This window comes from Phalacrocorax aristotelis, chromosome 13 (assembly GCF_949628215.1).
Source record: "Phalacrocorax aristotelis chromosome 13, bGulAri2.1, whole genome shotgun sequence".
Classification (NCBI taxonomy): Eukaryota; Metazoa; Chordata; class Aves; order Suliformes; family Phalacrocoracidae; genus Phalacrocorax; species Phalacrocorax aristotelis.
The window spans coordinates 4937255-4955933 of NC_134288.1; the positions used below are offsets into that span (position 1 = coordinate 4937255).

Sequence of the window (18679 nt, forward strand, 5' to 3'; positions counted from 1 at the left end):
ATATTCTGCCCTTTTAGTGAAAGTTGACTTCTTTTTCATGTGAGTTGATTTACATCCAAAGAAGACAGCAAAGGAGTCGAGTATGAGGATCCCCGTGTACCGCCTGCTGGAGTGATTTCACTTCTCGATGACCTATCAGAAAATAACTGAGAGAGGAACCTTCCTCACTTGCTAAGTGTGTGAGGAGCCTGAAGACACCATAATGAGCCTTGGCTTTGCCCAGTTACGTAATTGTAAATGCAGAGTAACTCTGTTTCTTCTGGACTTCACAGTGGTTCATCAAGAACGGAATTTGACCTTAAGTATCCAGATTTCAAGAGAAGTTTAACTAACTGCTAAAGTAAGGGGTGGTTTTAACGTGAAGGTGCTCCTAGCTAGTCACGTTTCTTGCTACAACCATTCCTCTTCTGCGCATTTCTCATGAATGTCAGAAAAGTGCCTCCTGCACTGTTCTACTGTTTTTGTTGCCTTACTTCAGCACCATTGCCTGAAAAAATCAGTCTCCCATTTTCCATTATAATTTTGTCTTCTTCCAGCAGGCAGTATGTGGTCTGATTGTTCCCTGCTTTAATTTATTTTGAAATGTGTATATTTAAAAACATGAATCAGCTTCAGAACCCTTTGTGACCCCATTTTACAACAACGTTGCTTTAAGCAGCCAGCTGAGGATTACTCCGCTGCAGAGGAAGTAAGGGTATCGTTAAGCAGTCTCTTTGCTGTCTTGTAATGGCTTCTGTGGATCAATATATTGGAACTTTTTTCTCAGGGAACAGGAGAGCGACTCAGGAAAAGTGAAGAGACAAAACTCTGGAGGTCACCGAAGCCTGAGGTTACAATGAGCTTCAGCAGTAGCAGAAACAAGTGCTTTAATAAGATGTAATAAGGCAGATATGCACCGTGCAGCATATCACAATAGAGAAAAGACAGAGCTATCATCAGGCAAGCTCGTGTGTTCATAGCACCCCACTGAAGCACTCAGTTGAGATTTGAGCTCAGGATGCAGGAATCATGTAACTATATCTCCCCAGAACTGCACCCAACATTTTTTTGCAGAGAGCTCTGTGCTTACGGTGTCCCAGGTACCCCATCAGGCATGAGCTCTGCTAGCTGCAACATCACTGTGGCAGAGGTCACGTGTAAATAGCCATCACGCCGCAAATAGTTCCATCATCAGGCTGTACATGTCAACATTTGTTTTCCGGTTGACATTTGTTCTGTTCCCTGATCTGGCAAAACCAAGCTCTTATCCCCCCCCCCCCCCCCCGCCCCAACCACAGTCAGGGTACAAAGATGTTCCAGTAGCGAGGAAAGAAAGCGGGAGAATCCATGAGGGAGCATATCATGAAGGTTTATTGAATTTAGTGTTTCAAGTTTCACATGAAATAGAATGCTTCATTATGATTGCAGATGAAAATCTCAAATGGCTGAGGACTGTGTAATTCTTAGCCAAAGCTGATAGAAATTGCTACAGCCTCTTATGAGCAGAGAGGTTTGATTTAAGTTTATTTGAAATGTTGTGAAAGTAAGAGCAGCAATGCATGTATATATAGATTTTATAAATAGAATTGGTTTCCATGCAATGACCTCATATGGATGCTTTAGTCCTGAAGCAAAATTCAGTTGAAGGAGTTACCAGTGTTGAAAAGCAGGTTGACGAATAGATCTGCTGGCAGACCCTTAAATACGACCATATGGACTGCATCGCTTTATTTGTAGTTTCGGTTTCTGGACTTCAAAGTTGTGCTTCTTAGGGTAATTCTTGTCTGCTTTCAGGGAATTCCTCTCAGCTCTTTGTCATTGGCTATACCGGCATTTCTTCTTGTTAGGGACCAAATCTCCAACCCTAACTCTTTTAAACAGTTCTTAATGAGAAGTCGATTAAAGTCATGGATACATATATCATGACTAGCTGATTTTTGCAGTGATGGGCCATAAGTGTTGTGTCGCTCTCGAGACTGGAGTTCTGCCTTCAGCCTGTCCTGTGTCCTGCTGCAATCCAGGGCTGTAAAACCTTGATTCTGTAAAATGGTCGAGGACCTGCAGCTTTGGTGAAGCCAGCCAAAAATATTATAAGTTAAGAGCAGCTCTTTTAGCTCTTTTGTCCATATATCGTGCATCCTGGCTAAAGAGTTGTGGGATTTTTGTATAGCAACGCTTCATTAAAAAACAACATCTAGAAAGAGATATTACTGTGGCTGAAAGGGAAGGCCATAAAGATCTCTAGCACACTTTTAAATGGAAATACAAACCCAGGAGGCCTCTATTCCTAGCTTGGTAAATCATCGCGCAAGGATTGACATCATTTTATGTATATCAGTTTACCCATCATTAAAAGATAGTTGCTTATGATTTGAGATCCTTGAACAGGACTTGATTTTGTGTCCGAAAGAGGGATGCAGCGTTAGGAGTTCGTGTCCTGGTGCACTCATTGCATCCCTGTCGCCAGGGTGATGCACGAACCTTTTCAGAGGAGTTACTCTGTATTTACAGCAGTACGAACGCTGTCTCAGGGTGGTGCAGCATTGCTGGCTCTGTCACATTGCACTTAAGTTTAACACGTTGGAAGATACGATGTGCAGTGTACGGTAACAACCCATCCATGCCTGAAAGTTTTTGTTTCTTTTCCTAGCTGAAGCTGTAAAACACAGACAGCGATTCATCTGGTTTAAAGGAGGTTTTGCATTTAATGACAGACACCGCTTCTGCAACAGTATTTTCAACTGCAGCAACCCATACCAAGGCTTTCGTATTTCCCCACCAGGAAGAGGATAGGAAATGTTTTCTGTGTGGGGGCTGGGTTGGTTTGTTCTGTTTCCTTCTCCTGGGCTGGGTAACGGTTGCAGAACGGAATTTAACCAAGAGGTCTAGGAGGCGAGAGAAGTGTTTCTGGAAATGCATAGATTCATGATTCTATGATTCCATGTATGTGTCACAAGCACTCAGCTGGAAGTTATTTATAAGAAAAGGGCACTCAATGGCCAGTGTGGTGTTTTCCTTTTCCCCTGAACCGGCCAGAGGACCGAGGACACGATTGCAATGTAGGAAGCCCCTTCAATCCCCATCGTAGTTTCACACCAATTTTAATTGTGGTGGTGGCTTCAGCTAGGAGTTTCTTTTCATGGGAGAGGTTCTGTCGAAGGTATTAAGCTGAATTTATACTTGCATTTTCTTAAATAACAGTGTGTGTGCTGAATTTATTTCCACTGTCTGTGGGACATCTGAAAAGAACTAAAACATTATTTTATTTATAGGCATACCTCTGTATAACTACATACATACATAAATATCTCCATACATTTCCATAGACGGTGGGATCTGCCTGCACAGGTCAGCTTGCTAAATCAGAATTTTAAGAAGAAACTGATTTTCTCATTAGATGCTGGAAAAACAGAATCATGAATCAGTGGTTATGCCAGTCTAATGAAAGCAAAAAAAAAAAAAAAATCAAAATGAAAAAAGAAAATTAGATTTATTTTTGCACATGTCTGTGTGGTGATTGCAAGCGTACACTTTGCAGAGGGCAGTGTTTGCTGGCTGTGTATGCCAGTATATACTTATACCGTACGGCGCTCATATGCACCTGTCTTGTCTAAAGTATGTGGTTGTAAGTAAATGTCATCCACAAATAGTGATTAATTTGATAAAGTAAAGCCTAGAGTGTGCAGCCCTACATTTTCCCAGGCCCTGTGTTTGTATACACACAGATTCAGAGCATCTTTTGACTCATATCTACGTTATATCAGTTTCTCATGTCAAGGGGTTTGCTTTGTAAGTAAAAGTGGTGCAGCTGGTTCTCGCTCTTCGCTTCGCCTTTGCTCTGGTGAATTCCCTCTGCTCCTGCAATAACCTGCGTTGAGTTTATTTTTACACCAGCATGAAACTGTTCTTTCAAGTTCAGTTTGTGATCTTCTACAGGGTTAGGGGACAGAGATCCTTTTCAATAGAATAACCACTGCTCCCAGTTGGGTGTCTGCATGGCTGACAGCTGTCTGCCTTAAATTTGTGCAGATTTTGTCATAAATAATATGCGTACTCCTAGCAGGCTGCTGCGCACAAATATCTAAAAGGAACTGTATTTTGTAGCTTTCTTAAATTGCTTATTGAAAATGAGAGCAATATGCAGTTCTTGTCTGTGGGAGGAAATTTCATGTTTAACTTATGTGATCTATACCTAATGTCTAAATTACCTGTGCATGCAAATCTACATTATGGTGTATATAATCCATCCTTGTGAAACATCTAAAATTAAATCTGTCAACGTACATGTACAAGAGCTCCTTAGGAGTGGCAGTTACAGATTTAACACTCATGCATGTAAAATTGATACAAAAAGTTAGAGAAGAGGTAGAAGCTGCTTTTAAGATATAATCCCTGAAGTTTATCCAAACCTCTGCAAAACAGGAGTCTGATCCTGCAGATACATCTAACTGAAAATATTGCTTGAGCTTGCTGATTAATGCCCGTGGCAGAAATGCCTTGTACTTGATACTAAGTTTGCATTCCTTGACTATTAAACTGCAAGTCCCCCAATTTTAATAGAGTGCTTCAACATTTTATATCTATTCTCTGATAGGAGTAAAAGTTTCAAAAAGAGCTGAACAAATATATTTATTTTCCAAAATTCTTGCTTATTTTAGGTTCACTGCCAATAGTTCTTACCCTTGTGTTAGTCGGGTTAGCTTCAACAGCCTGATTATACAGTCGGTTTCATTTCTTTTATTCTGCTTTGAGTGTCTTTCTGTCTCACCCCCCCTGTGTGTGTGTAGTACCTGTAAACATCATCTCTTCATATACAAACCCTCTTGAACTGAAAAGGGCAACCCAGTAGCCCCCATCCATGGAGTCCTGTTTTCTTCCTGGCAGATTTTCCTTAAAATTAAATGTAAAATGACCATTAATATCACCTTATTCACTTTTTGACATTTCAGCCTCTTCACCCTGTGTTGATTGTATCAGCCTCTGCTTCCACATATCTGCCCAGTCCTTTATTTCTTCCCCTTTTCAACCGCATAATGCATGAGATGGAAAGTGTCTTCTCAGCGCCTGGTGACAGGCGGTGCTGGGTAGGCGCTGGCGGCAGCCTGCAGCCGGCCCGTGATTGACACTAATGCACTGATAGCGGTTCCATCTGGGTGTTGCAGTTGTTGTGTTTAGGGGAGGCTGGTCAGTAAGGAGAGCAGGAGCCATGTCACTGATGCAGCTTGGCAGCGATTCACAGAGATCTCTTCAAGTGCCCTATTCTTGGAAACAGCGTTTCCAGATAAATGCTTTTCCAATTCCAAAGGCATTTTGACATGCTGGGAAATAAACCTCTACCTAGCCGTGGGTTTAAGTCACATCCCTAACATTCTAGAAAGTGCTAGTCATTTGATTTTATAATCCTTTCCATGAATTGTGACGATGGTAAGGACCAAATAGGCTTAGTCCTGTGCTGCCACTCTATCCAGACACATAACGAAGGCAGAAAAGGCACATTTAGAAACCGAGAGCCCCTTGATGTGACTGGCAAGCTTAGCTCTGAAATCCTCAAAGGAGATCTGTCTTCCTTTTCGCTCTAAATTTAGAAGAAGAAATTTTACATTCTTGGAATAGAGAGGGAGAAAGGTGGGAACTGATAACACGCTGTTGAAAGAAAATGTTCGCGTTTTCAGATGCAGAACGATTTCCTGTGTGGCTTCCCTCTGAACTGGCGTAAGCGTTAGCTGGTCCACCTGCGAGCAGCCTGGTTTGTGTGTGCGAGTTAGATTGAGAACTTTAAACTCATGTCACCTTTTCTTTTTAGGCATTCAAGCCAATGTTTTAGGGGCCTCTCTGTCTTCTACAGGACCAGGTAGAACTGCTTTGCATAGGGCTTTTGTAAGCAGGCCTTTGGGGACTAAGGGGCTTGGGTTTGGGGTTATTTTTTTCCTGCCTAGCACATGCAGAAATGTTATTGCTCGTTCACTGAAAGAGAAAAACGAATTTGCCAATTCCAACTCTTTGTAGCTTGTTGGCATTCCTGAAAAGATACCAGGCAATGGGACTTACAGATAATTATTGCCACAAATATTTTAATCTGGGTTTAATAAGGAAGTAACCCTTTTTGACTCATGATTTTTAAACATCAGTAGTAGTCGTCTGTAATGGCTCACCCCAGCAGTCCAGAGTGCTTGTTGTTAAGGACTTCTGCATTTTGGATTAGTGTTTCCCACTGAGAAATTTTAATTCCTGTTGCCAGAGAATTCACATAGGCGTGTATGATTAGCAAATCTAAAGGATTAAAATAACTGTATAGCAGGGTTAATACACTTCAAGACTATTGTTGTTACCTCAGGTACCACAGCACAAAAAATGGGGGCTCCCACGGCTGTAGCTCATAGTTAATAAATCTGACTGTGCTAACACTGCTGAACACTGGAAGCAAAGCTTTTAACGTCATTAAACACCAGCTTTTTGCTTCATCACTTAAGGACGGTTCCCCCGTTTGCATCTTCGTCTGCAGAAGTGGATACACTGCGGAGATTTTGTGAGATCTAAATACGCACTCTGTAATTATGTACGCAGTTTGAATAGTTATGGGTTTGAATTGAAACCACTAACTGTAAAAGGCTGAACCTCAACTGGGTGAGCATAAGTCTGCTCTCCTGGTCTGGATTACCAGCTTGCTTTAAAATAGTCATTTCCCACAGACACAGGCAAAGGTTTAAGTTCTCTTTGGCCCTTCCTTGCAAATAGGTGTAACTGGCCTGGCTACCCATCTCAGGAAGGGCTGGGGCTCAGCTGTGTGCTTGCACTTGCTTGTAAATGCCACTCTGACACGTGCTGTGAATAAATAAAGCCTGTTGGAATATGTTGCAAGGAATATCCTTTAAGAATCTAATGAAGTTTAAAAGATGGGTAGTACTTATGATAAGTCATTTTGAGGAAGAAAACCCTCTTTGCAAAATGATTTAGTTATTAAGATTTTTTTTCTTTGAGTTGGAGGAAAAAAGAAAACTAAAGCTCCTTCTTCCAGTAATCTGTTTTTCTCCCTTTTATTTTGTTTTATTTTCTTATCTACAGAAGTCGTGTAAGCAAAGTTCTTTGCCGGTGCTAGGGATTTGTGTGATATTTTTTCAAGGTGTGGGTTGTAGAATGTCACACATTCATTTTTAAATAGTTTTGCTTTCTGATACAAATGAAGCACAGGGCAGCCACATGTCAATGGAAGCTCAGCAGCTCACTTTTCCTGCTTCTCTCCATTTTCTTATTATTAGCTGTGTTTGCAAAAGAGGAGCCTCTTATGTTCTCGGCTGTGGTAGTGTTTCAGAGCAGGCAGTGTTTCTGCTTTTTGCCAATGTTTTTGATGTCTCCGCAAAATAAGAAAAGACCCATTTTCCCAGAACAAAGGCATATTTGGACATTTCTAAAATAACCGCAGCCTTTAATTTGTCCCACCCTTCACTGACTGTCGATCCTCAGAGCAGTTTGGGTGTGTGTTAAAATCTAGTGAGGGCTGCTGTCCTCATTGCTCTGCTTGGGGACGGCAAAACTCCTGCTCCAGCTCTCCGGTTGCACAGAGCCAGGTCGCACTTTCCACCGGAGCACTCGGCGAAACCCCCCGGTGCAGGTGCCCCTGCGGGGCGGATGCAGACGTTCCCATTTACCTCCTGGTGAGCGGTTCTGATCCGTGCCCTCAGCCCGTGCCCTCTGCTCCTCCTGGAGTGGCTGACATGCGCTCCAGGGGCTTCACCTATGCCACCCCCCTCAAGGATGAGGTAGCACTCCTACTGCTGGGGTGATGCAGGTTTGCTCAAGACAAGTTACTGGGAGGGACGGCTAAGCTCAAAGGCTGGTATCACTCTATTGTGCTCCACAACAGTTATACTAAAAAGTTGTGGGATTTCCTCTCGTGCTGTTTGCCACATGCCCTGCATGTCCGACCAAGTGGGATAACTGTGGTTTTCACAATATTTTGTCGTTGTTTTGTTTTTAATGAGGGAAAACTGACCTTGATTTCTCCCCTCTTCAAAATACCCTAAAGGAAGCTAGCCAAGAAGCAGAAGGAGACTCAGACCAGCACGCAGAGGGAGATGGGTCCCGTGGCTGCTTCTGACAAGACCTCTACCAAACTCAGTGCTGTTCACAATGAAGAAGCTTTTTCTTCCAGCTGCCAAGATGTTAATGGATTCAGTAAGTTTAACTTGCTTGCAATGGATATGTCCCCCTTGGAGAGCTCTAGGTTCTTGAAAGGACCTATTCCCATGGGCACAATATTGAGGAGCTAGGAACGGCAGTGACAGAGATCATTGCAAAAGCCGGGTAGGAATTGGTTGTTTGAGATGTCTCTGACACTGCCCCTATTTTAACTGTCAGATAGGTGGAGAGCATTCCTTCTGACTCTAAACCTACTGAGAATAACTTATAACATCTGTTCTAATAACCACATCGAACAGTCAAAAAGGCACGTGTTTATTTGTTCTTCAGAAATATTTTTTTCCTTTGTGAGTAGAAGAGTCGATTCAAATCAGTTAGTTGACTTGTAGGATGAAACAGCATTTTCTGTATGAAATTGTCATGAAAGAAAGCATGGTCTTCTGGTTAGAGAGCTGGAATGGAAAGTCAGCGTTTCTTCTTTTGCCTGTGTCCTCCATTTATTCTTCACCTGGGTTCAGTAAAACTAATCTTAGTTAATACTTGTAAACCACTCACACCTCTGTAGCTGGAAGAGTTTTGTGAGTAAAGCAGCACAAAGACATCCTTTAGCCTCACTAGATCCAGACTGAGTGCATGGTGGATTGCATGGTGGATTTGTAAACTTTTTCGTATGAAATAAATTTTAACTTAGACACTATGGGAATGTCACGCCTTCTTTTGACGCTTAGCCTGTTAGTTTGAACAGGGAGCGGCTCTGAAACACAAGTACGTACAAAACCCCTTTTGTCTTTCTTAAACATCTTTAGTGAAGTGTTTTTTCCCTAATCACTAACACGAAAGTACTTATGGTACAAAATGTGTTTTATCATTGAAACCTTTGTCATCTCAGATTGAGTGGGACAGGCTGAGTGAATTCTTCTTATCCATCTATCTGTAGGTCATGCCAAATTCCATCTGCATGTGTTGCTATTGCCACTCTGTGTAACATACCTGTGAGATGGATAAATAAGTGTTTGGGGCCATCAAGGCTAGCAGAGACCACTTCTGTCTGATATTAAATTGGCTTGAGTCAAGATCTAATTTTCTCAGGGGCTGAGTCGCTGTATCTCCTAAAGAGGCAGCAAGAGTTGTCAGTGGTTCATATCTTTGAAGGACAGGATAGCTGGGGACAGCATTGCAACAGACATCCTAGAAACAGCAAAGGTAGCTTCTTTAAGATGTCATGGGAGAATGAAATTTTTAACACTTTCTTCAGAATTTGGATTTTTACAAGTTTTGGGGTTTTTTTCTCAGCCAGAAAATAAGAGAAGAGATGAGCCTGTAATGTGACCTCATTTTTTTTTCCCCTTGGTATTTTGAGAGACTAATTAAAACAGCTGAGTCATTTACTTGAAATGGCAACTGTAGAAAATATGCTGTATCTAATTTTGTAAAAAAAACATCCATCCAGGTTTTCTTTTTTTTAAATCAGTTAGTCCTTTGCTTGTCTGACATCACTGTGGATTTTATCACTACCTCCCTCTATAACACAGCCTGAGTCAAGTCATGAGCCGATTCTTTTCTTTTTTCCCTTTTTATATCCATGAGAAACAATTACCAGTAAGCCTTCATGATTTCTTCACATTTTTTACTGCCAAGTCCAGGATGCTGAGGTGTTGGAGGTAAGTTCTCTTCTGTGCAGTACTGTGCACATGCTGATACAGGAATTATTTGGGTAAAAGACTTTCTTTCTAAAAATTGCCTTAATAGAGTTTAATACTTGAGGGTTTCTATAACTTTTGAATAACATGATAGGATTACTTCTTAACCTTCCTGCTAACTAGCAGAGTTTTACAGGGGGTTATCCATCCTAGCTTTTGAAATCAGCTGTCTGTCTTACACAGCAGACAAATTCCTTCTTAATTTGTCCTTTTGCCTCCTGACAGAAAATAACATTTGCAGATATCCCACGACAGGTAGTCATCCTCTCCATCTTGACCCTCAGTTACGGGAGCCCGAGTTGGCTCTAGCATGACATGGAAATACCCCTCTCCTTGAAGAAAGTCCACCAAGAAAAGCTAAGTGTTTTCAATCCCAAGATCACCTTGATAGCTCACAAAAGCAATAAAACAGAACAAGGCAACTTGTTAAGTGGGGAACCTCACAATCACTGAATGACTTGCAAACAAGTTTATCTCCAGGTGACAGTGTCCTTGCAGGGCATGTGTCCTTCCTTGCAGTTTTCCTTCCTGTCCCAATCATTTTAATGACGTTTCAGACAGAAGAGCCACTCCAGCTTGGCCACTGGTCTGCTCCTGCTGCAGGAGGACGTTTGCTGTTGCTGGGTGAGCCCTGCCTGCCCTCCTGCTGTAGCGTCCCTGTTGGCTGCCTCCAGCGCTGTCACCCTGCGGGGAGCTCCCGCCTGCAGGCCCAGGAGGGGAAGGAATATAAAGGATACTGTAAAGGAGGAAACAGTGTCTCCCTCCTCACAGAGGGTGCTGCCTGGCACTCTGCATCATGACGGACACCAAAAATGAGCAGCTGCCTTTCTGCTTATCAGCCCCTCCTTCTCTGAGGGTCATAGGCCTGAGCGCTTCTCCAGGCACCTCTGGAAAAAGCGTGCAGTGAAGTAACGGTGATTCTTTCACCAGTAAGGGTTACTATCCTGCCTCTGCAGTTGGTAAAAATGCAAATTTCTTATTCTGTCTCGGTGTTTTAGGGGGGAAATGCTTATATTTTCAATATAAACTCGTGCAGATGGTGTGATCCATAAAGGCATGCCCTTTGTGTGCAATGGAGTCCCTTGTCAAGGCCAGTGCAGAGCTCAGGAGCATACAGTCCACTTGGACCTTTGGAGTTTTGAATTCTATCATTTGGCAGAGGTGTTGGTTATCAAATGTCATTACATTCTGGAAGATCTGTAGCCTCTGTGCTGGAACAGGGAGACCTCAGGTCTTGCTGAAAAATGAAGAGAAATGGGCATTTACCTTTCCTGGCCCAAAGCAAAGCCCCTCATCCATCTTTCCATTCTACACTGTTAGTCGTTATTCAGGCAGAATTCTTACTAATACATAGAGGAGTTTAAACCGAAGAGATTTTATAGACTCTGTCTCTGACACCATATGGAGTCAGAATAGGTGTTTGCTGAGAGATTAGTCCATGGCTATTCCAGCTTGTCTGTTTTTACCCAGGGATTATGTGGAGGTGGAACAGGCTCATCGTAGTTGTTAATTTTCTCAAATATCTTGCTTTTTAAAAAATAAAAATACATCCTAAATCCATTAAAGATAGGTGATGGTACTTGCAGTGTTTGAGCCTGCTCGTCAGCTTGCAGGAATGTTTGGAAAGCAGTGGCATTTTCTTCCAAGTGACACAGCACAGTCACGGATGGACATCGCTCAGTGCAGGGTTATTATGAAATGAGATGACAAGTTGAAGAAAAGGTGGGCCTACAACCATCCACCAGCATCTGTGCACTGACCAGAAGGGTGTGCAAGGTGTTTATATTGCGCATAAACTGTGTGCAATTTGGCAATCCATCTGTGTGATGAGAGAAGCAGTAGTATACTATCTGAGCAATGATGCACCGATGATAGTCCCTGCACAAAGGAACTGCTCTCCTGGCTTTGCAATGCTAAAATGTCATGGATAGGGCTTGTCCAGGAGAGTGCCATGTCACCAGCACAGCCATCTTGCCATCCCTGGGGGGTTTCTGGCTGGAACGCTTTGATTCTGAGGATTTAATCTCTTGAAATGCAGCCAGTTTTGCTAGAGAGTGATTTATTAGGGTGTGCTAAACTTTTGTGACATCTCCGTTTGGGAGGAGGCTGCTTTCCAGCAACCCTCAGGAGCGAGACTGCAGTAGGTTGCTTTAATGTTAGGGACAGAAGCAGAGCTTGAAGATACCATTTTGGAAGCTGTAGGGAACTGAGTTTTGCGTTAGTGAGCGCTGTTGTAAGGTTAACAAATTACTGTGCTTTTACAAGCAACAGCAAGGAGATAAAAATAGGCTGTAGGTAAGTAGCACTCAGGGTGTTTAGGATCATTTTTAACCAAGAATCACCTAAATCCACACCTCTCCTGATCCCAAATATTTTTGCGATGAATGAAATGTAAAGGTCTTTAGATTTGCCGTAAGTCACAACAGACAATTGCATCAAGATCTAGTTCTTATTCCTACCCCAGAGGTAACTTTCACTCCCAGTTAAAATATCTGCTAAATGCAGCTGAAGGACCTGTAGGATCGTGACCATGAGATGTTTTCTGTAGTGAAACATTCTAAAATTAATAGTAATAAAGCCAAATTTCATCAAAGGCATGAACGGAAGAAATAACAAAATCCTTTTTACTGGTTTTCGTACTGGTTTGGGATCTTTGTGGGGTTTGCTAGTTCAGAAAATCTTATGAAAAGCAAGGGAGAATGATTTTCAGAATAGGAAGGAGCCTCCACCACTCTGCATGCCTAGAGGGATCTGTGTGGCCTCACGTGCCACTCCAGGGAGTATAAAGAGAATTTCAAATGAAGTCTTAGTCTCTACCCTGATGTGAAATCCTTTCTGAAAGTGTTTCATGTGATAGTATTTTTAAGAACCTCTGGACAGGTAGTAGCACTGCGCACACATCTCTCATTTCCCAAGCCGTTACCTGACCGATTTCGAGAAAGAGCTCTCCCAGTTTTGGGAAACTTGGGTTTTGGTGGGTTTTTTTCCCCCTTTTTCTTCTAATGAAATAATCTAGAATTTACCTCCCTGTCTGACAAGTATGGTTCATTTCAGAAACCTCGGTAACATTTTTAATCAAACTCACCAAAGTGAGGTAGGTGTATATCTTCAGGGGCCTAAGTCATTTATCCTAAGTAATTCCTGGAAAGGCAGTATGGTATGGCCCGATGAGTTTTTATACTCTCAAATTTCAGAAGATTTGAGTCTCGCTCCAAGCCCTGACTTGTTGACTTGCTCTGTGGCCCTGGGTAAAGAAATTACTCTTTTTAGACCTTATTTTATACATCTGCAAAAATGGCTCTGTTCCAAGTACAGTAAAGGGAGGGTCTGGGTTAGGCTAACAAACACAGGGGAGAAAACATGAGAGGCCCCAAATGAGAGATACTTTATGTACTTTATGTTTTGAAGGCAGCCGGGGTAGAACTCCAGCAGACTAAGCTATGAGAGATTTTATTATTTTAATGTGCTTGCAAGTGGTGTAAGTCTGAAAATATGACAAGAGAATGCAGGAGAGCGAGTTCATTTACTGGATGATTACATACTGCTTCAGAGATAATTCTGCAGACTTTGTGAAACTCCCTAGACTAGTGACTTCTTTGGTTCACCCCATAGAATAACTTGGAATTTTTAAGTGGTGTTTGCTCTAAAGACACAAACATTACTTCTGAAATTACTTTGATGTATACTGAATTTTATCTACCTCTATTGGATTATGGAATAGTTTTTCCTGTGTTATCTATTGTCATCTTTCTGATGTACTGAGATTTGTATTAGTTTGTTTCCCAACATTTTTAGGAGGAGATAAATAAATGCCTGTAACTCTAATAGTGAATGCAGAATGATAACAAAAGAATATGCCTTCAGATATGATGGATTACCATAAGAATGTTCATGCGTGCTATTGTAGATACAAACCAGCCTCATAAATTTACTATCAAGAAAAGAATCTACAGAGAAGGTGTTGAGCCCTGCCTCCTTTCCATAAATATTTGATTAATATGGAAATAATTTGTGGATTCTTGTCCAGAGAAAGCTAATGCTTTTCTGGCAGAGAGCAGAATGCTTGCCCTGCTGAGAGAACCCAAATCACAGGGAAAAGGATTATAGGATTTACTATGAACAGTCCTGGGCTGAAGAACAAGTCCCTTGTTACCTTGTATTGTTTTAACAAAAAAACATTTGCTATCCTACCTGTGTATTTTTGTGGTACTAGTGTACATTGTGTTTGAGCAGACTTATTTCGCTGTTAATACTGCATTTGGTTCTCTGTAGTTTGTATTTGGGGGTCGTTTTTAAGGATCTTTTGCCTAGAGAAAAAAAAAAACATAAGTTTGTTCCTTTGGTTAAAAAAAAGGGCATCTAGAATATAGTCCTATTTGCGTATCCTGTGTAAGAACACGTTGATTTACAATAACGATAATACTATATTTGGGGTCTGGAGTGCTTATATTAAAGAAAATCCATCATGATGACAATGTAATAAATGTAATATGCATGTCGAGATGAAAAATACAATTCATTTTGATAAGCTTTATATATCCCATATTACTGTGTTCTTTGAGGAACATTCTCCCTGTTCTCTTTCTCTCTCTTAATATATGTCTAAAGTCTTTTCCTTATGTCTTTCCTACCTAGCATCACCCTCTCCTTGTTCATTTTCTGTCCAAAGCAAAACCCTTCAGAGCAAATCTTTGTTGAATTCCTACTACTCAGGTACTAGTGCCAGACTTTTCTTTTATTTCTAAATTTTTTTTGGTTTTGTACGTTTCCCAATATGACCTATAGACTGAATCTTCTGAGTGTGAGATACAGCTAACCTTGGTTTCGTTTTTTGTAACTTTTTTTCCTGTTGATCTTCTGTTGATTTCCATTGATCCGTGTCGTGTGGGTGAACGGAATTTCATCTCAAAGTATCATCAGACACTGTTCCATCGACCACGCTGTTAGGTAAGAAGACAGGTATGGTGTACTGCGCTTCATTGGAGAGCAAATGCACTTGTTGCATCTTGAAAATAACTTGCAGAGCACTGTTAAGTGGCTGGGCTCCAACATCACAATTAATCCTGTGGTCATGTGTTGTGTTAATTGGGAATCCTTTTGTTTTACTCGTGCTTTATTATTGTTATTAATTGATGTTTTATTTTTTTAAAGGAAAGAACAGTTCAAAAATTGAGGTTTAGGAGTTCTATCCAGTACTTGTTATTTCTTTCTGTGAATGGGACTTGACATTCTGGGCCAAATTCCCATGTGCCGCCTTGCACTCGGCTTAGTTTTGACTCATAAAGTTGGTTGTGCCTGTGCAGCTGGCATAGAGTCATAGGATGGGTTGGGTCAGAAGGGGGCTTTAAAGGCCATCTAGTCCCACCCCCTGCAGTGAGCAGGGACATCTTCAACTACACCAGGTCGCTCAGAGCCCCGTCCAGCCTGGCCTTGAATGTTTCCAGGAACGGGGCATCGACCACCTCTCTGGGCAACCTGTGCCAGCGTTTCACCACCCTCATCACGAAAAATTTCTTCCATCTCTCTAGTCTGAATCTACCCTCTTTTAGTTTAAAACCTTTACGCCTTGTCCTGTGAGTGAGGCTCTGCTAGGTGTGCCTCAAGTCTTGCGAACGTAAGTGAGGATTTGTATGTCCAGAGCAGACGGGAGCTTACAGTTTTGGACTCAGTTGCAAGTATAGAGGTTATTTGGAGAAATCAGAGGCTGGGTTTGGACAAGTGGCCCCACCTCATCCTGTGTATGCTGAGAGTTAAACGCTAAACATTGAAGCGTTTTGGTATGGGTTTGAGAGGATAAAAAAAAGGCAGGTTCTGAGAGGTGGAGGCTGTTCTGTGGTTGCTGGTGTTCAACATCTCTGAAAATTATATTTTCTGATGATCAATAAAGCATCCAGTGTGCAGGTCTTAGTTTTTGGATTTTTAAAAATAATATGGCTTTATAGTAAGTTAACAGAGACAGCAGTTAACAGAGACAGCAAAATTGGCAGAAACTGTTACCTGATAGAAGAAGTTATTCAGAAACTTCCTGGAGGTGTACCCTTGAAAGCGAGTAATAACAACCTACAACTTCAGGCTCTCCCTGGAGGATGCTGCCTGCGTGCGGAATTTGAAGAAGGCAATTCCTCTGCTATGAATCAGAAAGATGTTGTGTGGTTGATCAGAATCTAACCAGTGGTATTTATCAGACCTGTCATTTTGGATTACCTACAGTAAATGTTCAGTTCCAGACACAGTAATCTACCGTGGCTGCTTTAAACATTACTCTGAGCATGCTGAAGGCCTGCAGTTAGTCCAGGAAGAAATTATAACCGATCACTTAAGTACCTTGGCTTACAGACTAACAGCCGGGCGCAGAGGCTTGGAGGGACTGCCACAATACACACATTTATCCTGCTATCTATCAAAATGCTGACGGCAATGAGTGAGTCCTCTTTTAACGAGGTGGGGAAGGAAAGGAGTCCTTTTTCCAGAGGGTTTGTCGTTTCCCAGAGACTCAGTGTAGTCAATAGAAAAGTCTAAAGGCAGATTTATCTTTTGGCAGTACTTTAGAAACAGGGCCCAGACCTGCAGTTTGCTGGAAGATGTCAAACTGCTCTCACTCTGGTACTCGGCGCCTGTGAAAACTGGACCCTCATTTGAGAGACTTGTTTTCCCACCTCTCTCCTGATAGTGAGAATTATGGTGTGAACCGCACACTTTGTAATCTGAAGCTCAAGGAGTGATAGACAGATTCAATCTGTACTTCTCATGGGAAAGTGAAAGCCAAAAAAGCCCCCAACACTTTCAAAATCCCAGATTTTAGAGAGGAAAAAGAGGAAATAGGAATTAAACCGGTCTTGTGCTTATATATTCAAAGTTCTTTCAGACTTAACTTCTGCTAAGCACTATATCTGGGTAAGGATCAATATCCCTGTTTTACACATGGGAAGTTAAGTACAGAGCACTTTTAAGGCATGATTTACACCGACTGGTCCCCCCCCAAGTTCCATCTGAATTTAACAGCCACAGGTGCTGTGAAACAGCCCTTAGCACTGAAGAAATTTTTATCCTGTGACTTGAAGACAAATTAAAACCTTGGTGTTCTGGCTTCTCAGACAGATTCACCAGACATTGGATGTTGCTGTATGAGCAAAATAAGTTTAATTTTTGACGTTTATTATTATTCATTCCTGGGAAAGAAAAAGAGATCTTAAAAAGGGCATCAGTCATCCCACTACCGATATCTGTCTTTGGGCACTACCTGTAGTTCACTGCTATTTGTTCCCATCTGTTATGCCTTCTGCTAATAAATGTTCTGTATCTGCAACACTGGATGACTCCCTAGGCTTGGCTGTGACATGATTTGTTGATAGTAAGATAGAGAGGATTTTGGTTTTGCCTCTACCCTATCCCATGCTTGATTAATACTGGTTTATGTAATGCATGTCTTTAGCTCCATAATTTTTTCTCCCAGTTGTAGACAACTCTGGATTTAAATGTTTTGCGAAGGCATCTTCACTAGGGAAGTGTGTATTTAATACTAAAAAATAAAGGAGGTAGATTTCCCTGTTTTTAATACTTCCATAAGGCCCACGTTGTACCACTACTGTAAAGCCTGAACAAGAGGTAGTACAACCTTAGAGGTTGTTTTGGGGGCATGGCCAGCAGCTCTTGAAGATGTTTGGCAGGTGTCATCAGGGCAGTCTCTTCAGGGGAACCAGCGTGTCCTTCCCTTGCATCCATTAACATCTCCTGGCAGCGCTTAAGGTCATTTACCCTTGTCCTCATCTCAGCTAATCAAGAGGAACCCAACAGCAAGAGTTGCTGCCCTCCAGAGAGGATGAGGACTAATAGTGCCTTGTAGTTCCTTGCAGATGGGCGGAACAAGCAGAGAAATGTTGCTGTCATAAAGTCTCACACAAAAACTGGCTTCTGCTTAGACATGGAAATTTGCCCTGAATTTCAGTCTTCTGTAGCTTGGGTGGGCCTTTGCCTGCGCCCGATCAATCTGCTGCAGCCATACCCACAACCTAATGTTTGAAGATCTAAAAAGATATTAAGAAGCTGATACAGCTGCATTAGCAAATACCACCATTACTGGCTTTTTAAATTGTGGGTTGAGTTATTTTTAGGCAACGGAAGCTCAAAAAAATCAGTGGCTTGATCTGCTTAGTTGTGTCTGTAGCCTCCCAGCCCATATCAGCCTCTAAGGAGCTGTGGGAGAGGCTTTCACATCGGTTCGCTGTACTAATGTTGGCCTGCAGCAGAATGAGCAATGGAGGTGTGTGCCCTTGTAGGCTGTTGCCTGAGTACTTGAGCTGAACTTCTCTTACATTTTTTTCTGCCTGCAGATGATCAGGTAGCTTGGAAAACTCTCTCTTCCAGGCTTTAGTGGCTTCTAGCTTTGTGTGCTCTTTTGAAGCTGCCAATAGTTTTTCGGCTGTAACTCATGAATTGCTCTGTGAAGTAGGTAGACCTGACAGCCTCTCTTCACCAAGGAGGCAAAAAGAGATTTGACTTGGTGAGGTCCACGCGTCTGAAAAGCTTCACTGTTACGCATGTACCCAATAGTCCCAAGTCTTAGCCCGCCTCACCAAAGCACTTTCCTAACATCTTTAAGGGGATTTTCTTCTATGCTAACTGATGAAAAAAGAAGTGTGCCATAGTTTTTATAAGATTAGAATACACTTATGTAAGGAGTTTGCCAAGCCATTCTTAAAAATCTCTTTAGATTCTAGAAAAAAATTACTTTCTTCAGGGTTTTTTTTATCTGTTTTGTTGTTGTGGGGTTTTTGTTTTGTTTGTTTTTTTTTTTAATTATGCACCTTTGGCTTCTTCATAGCTTTTGAAATGAAAGATGCATCCTCCATGCTCTGTCAAACCTG

The 18679-nt window shown here is 41.8% G+C and overlaps 1 protein-coding gene across 3 annotated transcripts in view; it reads left to right on the forward strand.

Annotated features, from left to right (window-relative positions):
• Positions 1–18679, forward strand: part of PTPRT (protein tyrosine phosphatase receptor type T) — a 475775-nt gene that overhangs the window by 407238 nt on the left and 49858 nt on the right. The window contains exons 16-18 of one of the 3 annotated variants that reach the window (XM_075108692.1): positions 8003–8151; positions 14451–14528; positions 14727–14762. In XM_075108692.1, coding sequence (XP_074964793.1) covers positions 8003–8151; positions 14451–14528; positions 14727–14762 — 263 coding nt within the window. The remainder of the gene's footprint in view (positions 1–8002; positions 8152–14450; positions 14529–14726; positions 14763–18679) is intronic. The other 2 variants (XM_075108690.1, XM_075108691.1) reach the window with 2 other exon arrangements.